This window comes from Mugil cephalus, chromosome 20, assembly GCF_022458985.1.
Source record: "Mugil cephalus isolate CIBA_MC_2020 chromosome 20, CIBA_Mcephalus_1.1, whole genome shotgun sequence".
NCBI lineage: Eukaryota > Metazoa > Chordata > Actinopteri > Mugiliformes > Mugilidae > Mugil > Mugil cephalus.
The window spans coordinates 3055219-3070302 of record NC_061789.1 but is presented as its reverse complement, the minus strand read 5'-3'; the positions used below and the strand labels follow the sequence as shown (position 1 = coordinate 3070302).

General features: G+C 40.1%; 1 protein-coding gene across 2 annotated transcripts; it reads left to right on the top strand.

The window, feature by feature from the left end:
- Window positions 1-297: 297 nt before the first annotated feature.
- LOC124998484 (somatostatin receptor type 5-like) lies at window positions 298-8304 on the top strand. Of its 2 annotated transcripts, XM_047572927.1 has the most exons (5): window positions 298-532; window positions 1948-2642; window positions 2731-3060; window positions 3209-3283; window positions 5285-8304. In XM_047572927.1, the coding sequence occupies exons 2-5, from the start codon at window positions 1959-1961 to the stop codon at window positions 5357-5359; spliced, it is 1164 nt and encodes a 387-aa protein (XP_047428883.1). In that variant the 5' UTR covers window positions 298-532; window positions 1948-1958; the 3' UTR covers window positions 5360-8304. The 2 variants fall into 2 exon arrangements, with proteins under 2 accessions (XP_047428883.1, XP_047428884.1); XM_047572928.1 differs by lacking the exon at window positions 3209-3283.
- Window positions 8305-15084: the final 6780 nt, after the last annotated feature.

Below are 15084 nucleotides of genomic sequence, written 5' to 3'. Positions count from 1 at the left end.
TGCATGTCTCAGGTCAAGGTCCTTTATTCTGCATGTCTGGATCTGGGGATCGCTCCATCTCGGCTCTGTCTCGCACAGTGGGAAACAAGAGTCACGACCTAGTGGAAGGCTGAACATAAAAGCCTCTGATGCACCAAAAGGGAAAAAAAAACGATGCAAGCTTTTACCGCTACAACCGGTCTTAGCTGTGAGGTGATTTAAAACCACCCATGGGTGGGACTTTCACATCCAAAGGCGGGATGACGTCTCCAACATAAATACTTGAGCCCAGCCAGTGAATTGCCATCAGCTCAGAGAGGCGTCTCCTAACGCGCACGGATTTTCTCTGTCTTCTTCTGCTTTGAGAAAATCCCAGAGACAAGTTCATTTCTGACCCTCGGATGGAGGAAAACGCCGCAAGATGAAGGGAAGATAACTTGTGAGGAGGTTTCTCTTTCAAACTACGGGATAAGAGAACGTCTCCAAAAGCGCACGGACTGTGAGGACGCGCATCGCTCAGGTGGAGAGTGGGTTTGCGCACAGGAGCGCACAGGTAAGATTACATCCGCCTTTTCCAAAGGGTCATGGCACAAATGAAACATGCAAATTGTAGTTTTTTGGTATTTATCCACTAGAAAATCCACTCGTAATGTTTCTATAAACGAGAATTGACGTTTCATTTCATAAAATCTAATTGAATCTAAAAGACACGTTAACTCGTAAAACGTCTCGCATGACTTCGGGCTACGGCTGTTAAAGTTTGTTGGATAAAAATGTCAAGCTAGATGCATCTTGAAGGGGACACTGGTGTTTGTTTCACCAACAACAAGCTGCGGGCTGCGCGTCACTCCCGTGTTTTGGAGCGCGGTTCAGTGACTCTTCACGTCAAACGATTTATTTGTGCAACACATTTTCGCCGCCTCAGGACGCAACCTCCGGCAACTGACACTTAAGAGACTATTATTTATTATTCAGGTCACCCACAAGGCACAGGGCGAGGGCAGTTATTAGCCATGAAACGCATTGCATAACACACGATATGGTGGATTTGGGATCCATACGCAGCTTTGAGGTTGATTAGAAAATACATAAAAAACTAAACATATTTCAACGAACTCTGACTACAATTGTAATAGAGGTCCCTTTCTTTTAAATCCAAGTGCAGAATGCAAATTATTATCTCCCAAATGGACGCAAATTACATGATTGTCCATCTTTCAAACACACTGAATCCAAGAAACACCGGAGTATACTCTCTCTCTCTCTCTCTATCGCTCTCTCTCGTTATCCATTGAAATACAAACACAGCCTTATTCCCATATTCATAACAACTCATACTCATCCATGCACATTTGGATGCAGTAGATTTCTATTGGAAATTTTAGCTTCTAATGCACTGACTTGTTTCCAAAACTGATCCCAAGCCCAGACAACACCCTTTTAACGTTGAAAGTTATTTTTTTAAAGCTTAAAATACTACACCGAGCATCGTTCGGCTCATAAATGGACTAAATCTACATTAACACTGTGTCCAAACTGTAATAGATGCCTCCAAAGTCCCATCGTTTGGCCGTAAACATCTTCTAGTTTCCTTTCAAATTCACGCACAGAATGAAAATGATTAACTCTTATATAAATTGAGTGTTCATAAAGCAAAGAGGAATGTAGCTTCGTATCCCTCGGCCTCACTTCATCCTCCCTCCATAATTGACATCTGATCCCAATACGGTGACAATAGCCTTGTTAACTAATGTCATTCTCATCTAAAGAGCAGCTTCCCATTAAGAGAAATGGCTCATTGGCCACATGCCCAGGCAATTCAGTGGAAAGTTTCGCCTCTCTACTGGTAAATATGGGCACCTTGCCCAGGCAGCACAATTTATGTTGTCGAGTGCAGAAGTTAGACATAACATGGGTTCTCTGAAGTGGGAATTCACAGAATATTAAACTGCTGCCTTTTCTTTTCAGCTTTGGTCGTCATGGACGTCAGCACTAAGGGCTACAGCATGGACAACCTCAACATGGACAACGTCACCATGCCTTCCCTCCATACCAACACCACCAGTGGCAACATGACGTCATTACAGATACCATTCAGTGGTGTCATCGCAGTCATCTACACCATCGTCTTCATCGTCGGCTTTCTGGGCAACTCACTGGCCATCTACGTGGTGGTCCGCTACGCCAAGATGAAGACGGTGACTAATCTGTACATCCTCAATCTGGCCGTGGCGGACGAACTTTACATCCTGGGAATTCCCTTCCTCGGGACCAACAGCATTCTCTACTACTGGCCGTACGGAGATTTCTTCTGCAAGGTCTGCATGACGGCCGACTGCATGAGCCAGTTCGCCTCCACCTTCTCGCTGACGCTGATGAGCATCGACCGCTTCTTAGCCGTGGTTTATCCTATCCGCAGCGCAAAGTGGCGAAAGCCTCGGGTCGCCAAGATTCTCAGCGGCATCGTGTGGCTCGTGTCTTTTCTGGTGGTGCTGCCAGTCACCATCTTCTCAAACGTTCAGGAGGTTTTCAACACCTGTAACATCAGCTGGCCTGAGCCGAACGGCACCTGGTCCATCGTCTTCATCCTCTACACGTCTATCATGGGCTTCTTCGGTCCCCTGGTCGTCATCTGCCTCTGCTACCTACTCATCGTCGTCAAGGTAATGGGACAGATTTCATTTCTGCTTTGAATGTTCTCGCTCTGCCTGTGTAATTAAAAACCTTTCAATCAATCGTTCTTACTTCCAGCTGAGGTCAGCCAGCGTACGCGCAGGCCTGACCAGGCGGCGCAAGTCGGAGCGCAAAGTGACGCGCATGGTGGTGATCATTGTGTTGGTGTTTGTGCTGTGCTGGCTGCCCTTCTACACCACCAACATGGTCAACCTGGCTTACCCCATCCCAGAGAACAACGCTACGATCTACTTCTCCCTGGTCATCCTCACCTACGTCAACTCCTGCGCCAACCCCGTCCTCTACGCCTTCCTGTCGAAAAACTTCAAGCAGAGCTTCCAGAAGGCGCTGTGCTGTTACAAAAAATGCACCTCAAAACCGAAAGGAGATACACAGAAGGATGCAGAGGTATACAAAAATATCCAGTAACCACTAACAGTATTCGACTAGCAGTACTTGTGGTATCCTTGTAGCTTTGGTAAATCCAAGATGAGATGGTAATATGACACCATTTCAAGCTGCTTGAACTCAAACATTTAAAACCTCCCTGCTCCAGGTGACACTGCCCAGTTACATCACTGGAGATTCTGAACTTCCTCAAAGAATGGTGAAAGACACTCTTCTGCTCCAGGTCGGATATATCCAAAGAGCGAGTTCAAACAAGGGCAACTGGATTTCATTAAAGAAAGGGAGTCTAGTCAGTTTTTGATGGGCAACACCCACAGATGTTCCTATTTAAGCTCCAAACCCCCACCAGTGTTTTAGAACAGAGGTCCTCAATGTTTTTCAGACCAAGGACCCCCTACCAACTATATGTGTTCTACATTAAGCTTGGCTATTTGTAAATATAAATTATTATCATCATTTTGCATTCCGTATTAAGCTATCCCTTATGCCTTTACTAAAATATGTGAAAGTCATGTTAATGTGTATTTAAAGAAATTTAAATTCGTGGGGGAAAATTAAAAACATATGTAAAAAATAAGTCTATTCAATCAAAGATTTTGCGGCCCCCCCTGCAATACCCCCTGTTGAAGACCTATGTTTTAGAACACTGGGTTGAACATCTTCGAGAAACTATTGAATCCAGATGCTCTTGTTTCAGCTTGTTTCATTTTTGGAGATATTATTCCCACATTTATAGTTGTGTCGTTAAGTTTTCCTCACTCGGATGATTCTCTCCCATATCAAGTTATTCACGACAAATCATTTTGTTTTTTCCCACGATTCTCTGGATCAAAATCAGTCCAGAGTCCAAACAATAATGTTTTAATTTAAATATTACAAAGGACGTAGGCCTTCTAGACCATCTCAGTCTCTGACATGTGCAGTTTAACAAACTATCAAACTTAACTAGATGATACCAAAGTTCACAGACTTATTGACAAGTCAACAGAAGTCATCTTAAGGCAATTCATTACCAGTTGTCTCTGACCATCAAACTGTCCCACATTAATCCGAAGACATTCACATTCAGAAACATGTTTTTGGGACCACAAAACAATAATCATTTATAGGTCATTTTAAGGAATTCCTGAAGTCGCTACTCAGAAACATGGTTTATTTCCAGTTCATTATAACCAGTGCATCACTGCATCGAAATGAATGGCTGAGCCCAATTTTAAGAAACTCCCTCGAGGCATTCCTGAAATGTCGTGTCCACAAGAATCCAGAGAACGTACAAATAGCCTTAAAGTCGTTGACTACACTCGTCACTATAGCCGGGTTTACATGGAGACTTTATTCTCATTCTGATTGAAGGTTTCGGGTCATGTGAGGCGATCTGTTCTGATGTACCTCTACTTTTAATCTGAACGTTTATTTAGTTTTTGGATTTTCTCTGGTGTTTGTAAACTGGAGCAAGAACCTCATTCAGAAAGTTAAATTTTGCTCAAAATGGTCAAAGTTTAACTTAAATGTCGGGGGAAACACATTACAAAGTACAGTAATCAGATTACATTTGTCCGTAATGTTGTAATGTAACACATTAGCGTTAGTGATAATGTCAGGAATCACATTACAGCTACAAAAACGATCTCGTTAAAGGAAGACAACAAAGAAGATTGAAACAATGACCAACAAAAGTGGAGATACACACAGGCTTGTAGCTGCATAAAATTGTGGAGGAAATGTTGCGTGTTTCCACGAGCAAAATACACATAAGAACGAGCATAAAAGAGACTGTGTGCATGTCCTCTTTTTAGAATAAAGATGCTTATTTAGGCATATTGTTTGACATTATAGTGTTAATTGGCAATTAAGGTGCGGTGCACCTCATGGAGTAAAGTACAACTAGTAGTGTAACTAATTACTTTAAGCACTAAGTAATGTAAGACATTACTTTTTTAGAAGACTACGTATCATCCCCATTTCTGATAAACACCATTATATCATAAAATCATGAATAAAAAATGAGCGTGTACCAACCCCAGAACCAGAGAACCAGAGAACCAGAGTGCTCACATATCCCCAGAGACCAGGTCCACCTTATGTAACGGAGAGGAAAGAACTGACTCAACCCGCACTAACGACATTTCCAGGGTCGCTGAAAACGAAAACAGCAGCTTCCGTTGAAAGTTTTCTGTTGTCGCTGTCTTTAGTGTGTCTCTAATGACTGCTATTGTTTCCGCAGGCCGTCCAGAAGGAGGCTATTAGGAACCCTGACAGCGAGATGTTCACTGCAAAACTCGTGGCTAATGGCCAGTGATTGATGTTTTTGTTTTTTAAATGCGACGCACCGTGCACGAAACGCACCAACACATGGAACTTGGACAACATCCCCTTCCCCTCCCCAGCTTTTTATTGACTGTCCCGTCTTCATCGCTGATCATTCCTCACAGACTGAAACATTTCCAGAGAGGACCGGCAACATGCAGCTTTTTTTTGTGTGTGTGTGTGTGTGTTTGAGTGTTTTTTAAATGTCTCTCTACGTTTTATCACATTGTACAAAGCATTAGTTCATAATTTAATGCTTCTTTAACTTTGACTTTCATCCAAATTTATGTTTATATTTAAGTGAAGAATCTTTTTCTACCACCTGCTTTTGTTATAATTCGGTCCCGTTTGCTCTTAATATTATTTCAGTATTTCCACAACACGGAGAGACATCTGTTCACAAAGTGCCGAGTTGAATCTAGGTCAATATCGAACTCAGTCGGTTTAATGGCCGACTCGTGTTTTCGTGTTAAACTCACTGAGGCTTTAAATCAGATCTATATCTGATTTAAAATCAAATCTATATTAAACTCGGCCTAGTGCACATTTTAAATATACGTTATTATTATCATGCTGCATTCAATATTAAGCTGTTCAAATAATACACAGGTTCAAATATTATTTTTTTGTTGACACAGCGATCCAGTAGTTGTCTGATGGGAGCAAGTTACACTGTTAGCTTCTTTTCTGCTAATACTGTAGCGATAGGGGCGGGGCCTGCTGTGTGCAGAGGGCTTAGATTGACAGGTCTTGGCTAAAATATGTTGGATTCATGTTAATGTGTATTTAAAGACATTTAAACTTGTGGAGCAAAATTAAAAAAAAATATATATATGTATAAAAAATATCCAATCAACCAAATATTTTCCAAGGGGCCACGTTACGAAATTTAGTCGCTCACCATATTCCCCCAGAGTTAGATAAGTGAGGAAGTGAGGGAAAGCTTTTTTAAATTAGTTCAGGCATTGTCCCGACAGTTAGCTTTAGCTTAGCATAGGCGTTGTAATGTAGAGTTAGCTTGTTGTTCACAAAAGTGATAAATAAACTCAAGAATTTTACGTATTACTTCTTGTGGCCTGTTCACTCACATCAAGTACAAACTAGAACAAAGGGATTGTCTGAGTTTATTTGTCACTTTTGCGAAGGACTGGCGTATTGGCCCCTATGCTAAGCTAAAGCTAACAGCTGCTTAGCTGGATTAGGACAATGCCTGGATGTTTTCTCACTTATCTGACTCTAGGGAATACAGGGAGTGACTAAATTTCACCCAGGGGTGGCGCGTCCCTTTAATGATGTCGATATCGACCTTCAAACGTTCGCTTCACTTAATTCCCAGAAAAGTGGAAGAATTCTTCAAAGACGAGAAACTCAGAGCGATTAATTAGTACTGTGGAAATACATTATACATTTTGCTGAACTTAACCACATGAGCTGCCTTTCTTAGGGATCGGCCTTCGCCTCATTATTTTTTATGTTCTTTTTATTTACAGTATTTAGTTGTGTCCTGTTGATTGTTGTAAATGTGTTTTGAAACATTGTTGATGATCACGACTTGTGTTCTGGTTTTAGTCGGGACAGGTACATTTTGACGTCAGTGTTACAGAGCTGTGACAAAGGCCTTGAAAAAGACTTGATGAACTGGTAAAGAGATTGTTGATGTTGGCCTTTCACACCCACTGCGATATTCTATATATATATGTATATATATGTGTATCTATATATAAATATACAAGGACACAAACAGGACTCGAGCTTGGTCAACTAAATAAAGACAAATTTTACCAAAGGACTGCTTTGGTTTGGGGAGATTTTTTTGGACATTTGATAGTTGGTGACTCACAGTGAGACTCCATTGTTAACCCTAATCGGGCATTATTATGCGGTATCAGAGTTTCATGCAGAATTATTACTGGACATGGGATATTTTTGGACTTGAGCAATTTCATTCCCACCAACGTTTCTCCTACACACCGTCAGCTCCAGAACGAGATAAGTTTTCTCCTCTGCTTCGATTCAAACCTTTTCCCTTGAAGCTTCCGGAGCTGGAGTGGAGGACATGGTGGAAGTAAAGGAGCACGTAATTACCGGACTATCACCTTTAGGCAGCATGTTTCCTGGACAGCACTGTAGCTTCTCCGTATCTGAAGCGAAGCAGAGACCCCGTGAACAATGTTCAGCTGGAGCTCGTTCCAAAAAAGAAGCTCAAAGGACCCGTGGAAGTGTAGATACCTTTGAGGTGGATGTGGTGGATTTATTTGTCGGTATTTGTGTTAGAAACACTGTGAATTTTGGAACAGATACATATAAAAAAAACAAAAATGATAGTTTAATTCATACATGTACGTGAGGCTGCTGACATGCATGAAACAGTTCCAAGTGCTCATCCATCCCACAAACAGAGTTTATGTTTATTGCTGTGGAAACGTATCAGTGTGAATATGTGTCTTAGATGCACTTTATTTCCAGTCCAACCAAAAAAATAAAAAATAAATAAAAAAAATTAAAAAATGGCAGCTTAACGCTTGGATGTTAACGTCTCAACACGTTTAGTGCAGTTTTGTAAATGAAGTTAAAACTCAGTAAATGTCAAGAAGTAGATTTTAGTCCCAGAGCAACTAAATGGCTAAATGACCACACAAATAAAACATTTACAAAAAAAACATTCAAGCAGTTTAGAGTTTTCCCTGTGGACTGGCATTTTATTTGCTGTTGTTTGTGGTGGTGGTGGGATTTTTCTTTTAGTTTTTCCCAGGTTCTGGTTCTAGTGTGTAAACCGTGGCTTGTTTTTCTTTTTCTTTTTTTTTTCTTGGATATATTGCACACTGAAAGCAGTATTCATCTCTGTAAATTTCACCCACATGGTAAACACAAACTCATTTGTGCAAGAACAGAAAACAGGTTTCAAAGTGAAATAAATAAATCTGGCAAACTCTCCAACCGTCGGTTACTGGTTTTTGTTTTGTGAACGTGACTGTCGAGTGGAAAGGATGCGAGGAGCAAACATCTGTGAAGGTTCTCAGTCGGACGAGTTAAGGTGTAAACAAAAACAAAACAAAAAAAAAGCTAAGCTGAAATAAGAGAAAGTGGATGTTTTATCTCTCATCTAAGTAGCTTCTCCAGTTCTGAGGAATAAAGGGTATGTACGTGGCGTCTCCATGGTAACAGCCAGAGGAGAGTAGCAGCATTAGTTTGAGTCATGGGCTTTAATAGCGTTTAAATTGAAAAATTAATTTAAAAAAAAGGTGAAGAGCTGTTGTGTGATTAACTGAACCAACAGATTTAAAAAGCAGTCAGAGATATATTTTATATTTTGTCTATTTTTATATCTGCCAAAGAACAGAGAAGTAAACTGATCGCTGCATTAGAAGAAACAACTGGAATCCAGACACAGAAAAACTGGTGTTGTGGTTCACATTTAGTGTCACATAATATTAATTTATGGTGTAATTTTAGATGAAGTCATATCGTAAGTTACTTCTTCAGTTACGTTCTGGAGGGCTGCCAGATACGTTAGTGGATGTTGTTGTTTTGGTGTAGTTACAGTCGACAGTAACTATTTCAGCTCCAACAATAATTAACAATAAAACAGAATATTTGTGATCACATCTCGTCATCCCTTTAACGCTACAGTATCGTATGGCTAACGTTACTTCTCAGTAAAGCTCTTAGCGTTAGCATATTTTATTTAGCTACATTTACCAGAACTGAAATTAACTAAAACTAACTGAAACTGAGGCTAATCCACTTTTCCAGTTGTCTTTAATTTAATCTGATAATCCACATTTTCCCCGGTCTCTCTGTATTTACTGATACATTTCACCACGTTTTTGCACCTTGACATTATTATTATCACGTATTATTTTATTATTTACAGGTATGTGAGTCTTTCCCAAAAGACCTGTCCTCACTTGACATTTCAAAAAAAAATCTGGGCAGACGTTCACTTCATGTTCTCGTCCGTGCTAAATATTGGGAAAGGGAAGATGTTCTTTATCAAAAATGAAACCACGCTCTCTAGATAAATATATGCTGTCTATGAACTCGCCACTCGCCACCGATCGTATCTGCAGTAGTGTCATCCTGCCACTGCTCCGTTTCATACGTAAACTGTGGTTTCTTTTTCCGAGCGTGTTTACTGACAACCTGTTTTCGAGGCGGGTCGTGGGGGTAGAAACACTTCTGCAGCTTCTGTTTACCTCAGTGTTTGCGGTCATGCTGCTTCTGTTCCATAAACCTCAATGTCAAATATTAAATAAAACGGTGTTATCATCAAACAAAGGATAGAAGACAGTACACGAGAACTGTTTTTGGATTGCGGGATGATTCTGAGAAAAAATCTGATGTGAAGGGCTACGAGTTTTCTACGTATTCGGTTGGAGGAAATTAAATGTATTGTTTTGTTAGTGGATGAACTAATGAAAGTGAACACTGAAGTCTCCTCAAAGACTCTGCGACTTATAAAGAAATATAATTGAATACGAACAAACTCAGAGGTGTTTCTATACATTTTCGCTCTATTTAGTTTTACTAAATTACCTTAAATCAAAACACAACAAGTCACTACTAACATTTAATGCACTGCAGATGCCTTTTAAAGCAGGTTTTGTCTTGGTTTTTATGATATATTTCATGTCACGTTACCCAAATGATGCAGCTACATCAGCCTAGCTAGCTCCACACGCTAGCTGGTGGCCTAGCTAGCTCCACAATTTAGTTGGTGGACTAGCTATTTTATGAACAATGTTAAATTTGATCATTTGTGAGTATTTTCAGCAAAAACAGAAAAAAAATAGGATTGATTTAGATTTAGACTTAAAGATCCACAAGGGAAATTACTTTGTCACTGTAGCTTTGTTGAATATAAAGGTAAACACAAGAACGATGAAATGAGATTAAAATAAAAAGTGTATTTTTTTTTTTTTTTTTACAGAATTAAGAAAAAATATACATTGCTTTATTTATTGTAGTGCTTTAAATGATCCAAAACCACAACACTACAAATCACTATTTATATTTGATGTAGGCTACTGTCCACGTCAGCTAACACCTTTTGGAGGTTCTGTCTTTGGTCTGAAACATATTTAATCTCATGTAATCCCAACGTTAGCCTAGCTAGCTACACAAGCTAGTTAGTGGACTAGCAGCTAACTTAAGTTTGACCATTTGTGAATACTTTCAACAACAAAAACTAGGAATTATTTACATCATTTAAGTTATTCTAACGCTAAATTACCCTAAACCACAACACCACATGTCTGCTAACACTTCAGACAGGATTTGTCAGGTAGTTCATGGTCTAGCTAGCATGTGTAGATAGCATTAGCCTAATAGCATAATGCAAAATGACTGAGTCATTTTTCACAGTACAAATATGACTTTGGCAATCGAAACTTTGACTATCCAGAAATAAACTTGTAGGTATCAATAATGTCTTTCTGACTACTCGCGATTACATTTTGAATAGTTGGACTTTTCATTCAAGATATTTGTAACGTAACTGTGACGACATATAGAGACATCTGTAATTCAGTTTTGACCAGGCAGAATGAAAGTTAAAGATATCTCAAACGTCATGCATGACGTTTCTTTTTTTAGATATCCAGAAATACGTCACTTCCCCTCCACGCCGTAATCAAATAAAAAGAAGTCCGTTCAGAAAGAAGTAGGATGGCGTTGGCTGTAACTGAGAAAACGACAAGAAAACGAGGAGGCCAGTAACGTGTTCTCCGCATTCCTCCCTGGAATAGAGGTTCCTGCCTTGCACGGGCTGCGGCGATGAATATTCGAGTAGCTCTGGCTGCTCCGCCATCTTACTCACCACAAGTGCGATGTTTATCAACAACCTGTTCCCGGGCTTTCTGCAACGTCATTTCGCCCGGTCGAAACTATATACTCTAAGATATCTGTAATTACATTCTGACTAGGCGGAATGAAAGTTAGAGATATCTCCATTTTCAAATATTTATAATCAAACTTCAGTTCAAGATAGTTAAAACTTAATAATAACAATTAAATTGTGACTATTCCTAATTCTAGTTACAGATATCTACAACGTCATTTCACCTAGTCAAAACTTAATTTAAGATATCTGAAAAGGAACATGTAGATATCTTTAACTGAGGTGAATTAAAAATGTCTTGAATTGGAATTTTAACTAGTCAGAATCAAATTGTAGATACAGATATCCACAATGTGAATTCTGTAACTCAATTGTAGGTATCTGTAATGACGAACTCCATACACATGAATGGCAAAAGTGATGTGTCCCAGGAGGAATGTAGTTGTAGATATCTGAAATGACAAAACTGACTAGGAGAAACAGAATTACAGATATCAGCAGCACATATCCAGTCTGGCTTTTAAATGTTAAAATGTTTTGCCATATGAACAGCTCATCTTCCCTATCACCAGCCTATCACACGTAGACAAACAACCATTCGCACTCACACTCACACCTAGAGTCATCAATCAGCCTAACCTAATGGGCATGTCAGGGAGAACATACAAACTGAGCTGCACTCGAACCTGAACCTTCTCACTGGGAGGTATCAGCGCTACCCGCCGAGCCGCTGTGCCGCCTTAGCTAACCTCCCATATATAATACGTGGATGATCACGACGCTGTCTTAATGTGCTCAGGTATAATATTGTGCTGGTAGCACACACAGCCACCAATAAATGTTAATAAATAGGATATCAGCTGTTATCAGTATTAGCTTTACAAAGGCAAACACACTAAACCTGTCTCTTATAGGCCTGCAGAAACATATTGTTAAGCTGACAATAAAGCCATCTTGAATCTGCCGTCCTGTGGCCTTCACAACCCCGTGAGGTGTCCTACGGTGTCTGGTGACAGCATGTTTTTGGGGGGGGGGGTCTTTGAGGGGTGGGTCCTCTGTGGATCATCCCACAGACACTCGATCTAGTGAATTTGGAGGTCAGGTCAACGCCTTGTGCTGTTCTTCATGTTTTTGTGTGTGTGTGTGTGTCAGGCTGTTGGAGTGGGGGGTGTCTGGTCTGGTCTGGTCTAGGTGGGGGCTACATGTCTAAGTAACGTCCACATGAATGAATACCAGGTCCAAAAGTTTCCCAATAGCACACTGAATTGTCACAGGACAGTTCAAATGTTATTTACTTCTCCTGTCATTGGTCATAATGTTGTGGCTGATCGGTGTGTGTTGTAAATTAACTGCACAGAGTTTAATAGTGGTCAATGTTATGATACATCTAAGAAACTTGTTGATATTTCCGCTGCCTCATCCTTTTTTTTTTTTCATGCATTAAATTAGCCATTAGCTTAGCTTGTTACCTGAAGCTAGACAGCTACAGTTGCCTGGCAACAAAGTCCTCACAACATACACTGATGTCACTGCATTCCGTGCACATTTGAAGGGAATAAAAAACAAAGGTATCTACATTTTCACCGCTCCGTTGAGCTTTTTTTTTAAACGAGCTCCAGTTAACGTGGTTTAAATCCATGGGAACAACAAAGAGGAGTCTCTTCATGACGCCATTTGTCCGTTTAATGGTGGAATAAAAATCATCGTGAGAAATTCCGTTTTCTCTGCAAGAGATTTATTCCTGGGAAGTCATTACTAGAAATCTATATTCTGCCTTATTTAGCGCAAAGGTCACGTTAACATCCTCATTGGGTCAATTAAGGATCTCTGAGCATCAGCATGTCCACATGGGCTTAAGAATTAAATTTATCCGGCAAATTCCATGTGGATCTGCGGGTTAAAAGGGGGGGGGGGTCAGGCCACATTTAGCCTTAAGGAATCCAACTGCAACACTTGGGAGTTGGACTGGGTTTGTTTCTGTAATGGTACACACACAACCCACAAGTTAATTCTAAGCAGCGGTTTACAGAGTCTGTGCAGGATGTGGAGGAATTATTATGCATGAGGTCGGGTGGTGGAGGTGGTTCTCTTTGTGCCAGTGTCGGTGTTATCTGTGAGCTCCAGCTTCATGACTTATCCAGGGAGTTCCTCATCCAACGCCAGCTGGGACGCGATCCATCCCGCCCTGCAACCCTCTGCAGGATTAGCAGCTAGCGAACAGTCTGCACTTACAAACTCTACATAAAAGTGTATTTTTAACAGCTTAACCTAAACTTAAAATACAAGTTATTTATATAAATATATTTAAAAAGCAGCATATTCTCTACAACTTCTTCAACTCTCCTCCACTTGTTTTGCACCAGTTTTTGTTGTTTTTTTGTTGTTTGGTGGGGGGGGACCTCCAGCATTAGGTGCAGCTCTGTATTTAAATCGTGTTTTTGAAGCTTGATACCCCTTTGTCGCCAGCACAGGGTGTTCAGTGAAACTCAACACTGTCATCTTTAGCTGACACAAACTCTAAATAGTGGCTGTATTTCCAGCTCGAAAGCATCTCTCTCCTCCCTCCGCTGTTGTTTACGAGTGTGTCTCTGTGGGGTATTTATTACATGTGAGTTCTCCTCAAGGTGAAAACGCGACGTCACTCCCAGAGATGCAAGAAGGAATCAAAAAACACATGCTTTTACTCAAGAAAAATAGTAACGCACTGTGACTTGGATGCGTAACTTTAATCTGATTTCTGGTTCGGTAATAGATTACTGGTGAAAGTTAAATCCTATAATTTGTTCTCTCCTACCTTAGTGGTACTCAGCATGTTTTACAATGAGCTGCAAATGGGAGAAACTTCTGCTCCAGTGTTTTTCTTTGGGTCCTCCAATCTTAAAACTTTAGTGGACGTCAACCTGAGCCACAAATATAATGTAGATCAGGCCTGTAACCAACGGATCCTAACGTAAGTTCATTGCATCTGTTCATATACGCTACCAGCCAAAAGTTTTAGAACACTCCAGTACTTCTTTCTTTGTTCTTTAATGTCTTATTTTACTATGAAATTAAAGCATAGACAAAATAAACAGCTGAAGTTATCAATGTATAACACAGAATCTATTCTAAGCTTTAGACTCGTCACAGTAACTATCTCTGTCTGATTTAACATGTGAACATACTTGTGACTTTCTTTCTTTCTAAAATGGAAATCAAGTATTTTTCAGAGAGTTTTTCCCAGGAATGTGCAGCACTTGTAGCTTTACTTTCACTCCTCTGTCCAGTTCATCACCAACCAGCTCCACGGGGTTAAAGTCTAGAGACTGGGTCTTAAACAGGGGGTCAGCAAAGTCTTTGGTTGATTAGACATTTTTATATATATTTTTTAAATTCTCCTCCACAAATTTAAATTTCTTTAAATACACACCAACATGAATCCAACATATTTTAGTAAACTGATAAGGGATAGCTTAATACTAAATGCAAAATGATAATAATGTATATTTAGAAATAGCACTAGGCCGAGTTTAATATAGAACACATATACAACATTGAAGACCCCTGGTTTAAAGTCTGGATTTTTAGAGACTAGCCAAGTTTAGAGACTGGGCCATGGTCCCACTCCATGTTTTCAAGCTTTCCGTCTTGTTTTGACCCTGAGGTAGTTCTGGTAGAGTTTGGACTAAAGTTTTGGGTCATTATTTTGCTGCAGGATGAAGCTCTGACCAACGACACCAGAGGAGACTGGTGCTGGTATAAAACTTTAGACCGAGTAGTGTATCTGTTAACAAATAGTCCACAAAAGTCTACATTAGCCAACTCAACCATCTCATCTTCTTTTGTAGAACTGAAACTTCACAGTGCATTACTTTGATTTTCCCTTCATCTGCGTCTGT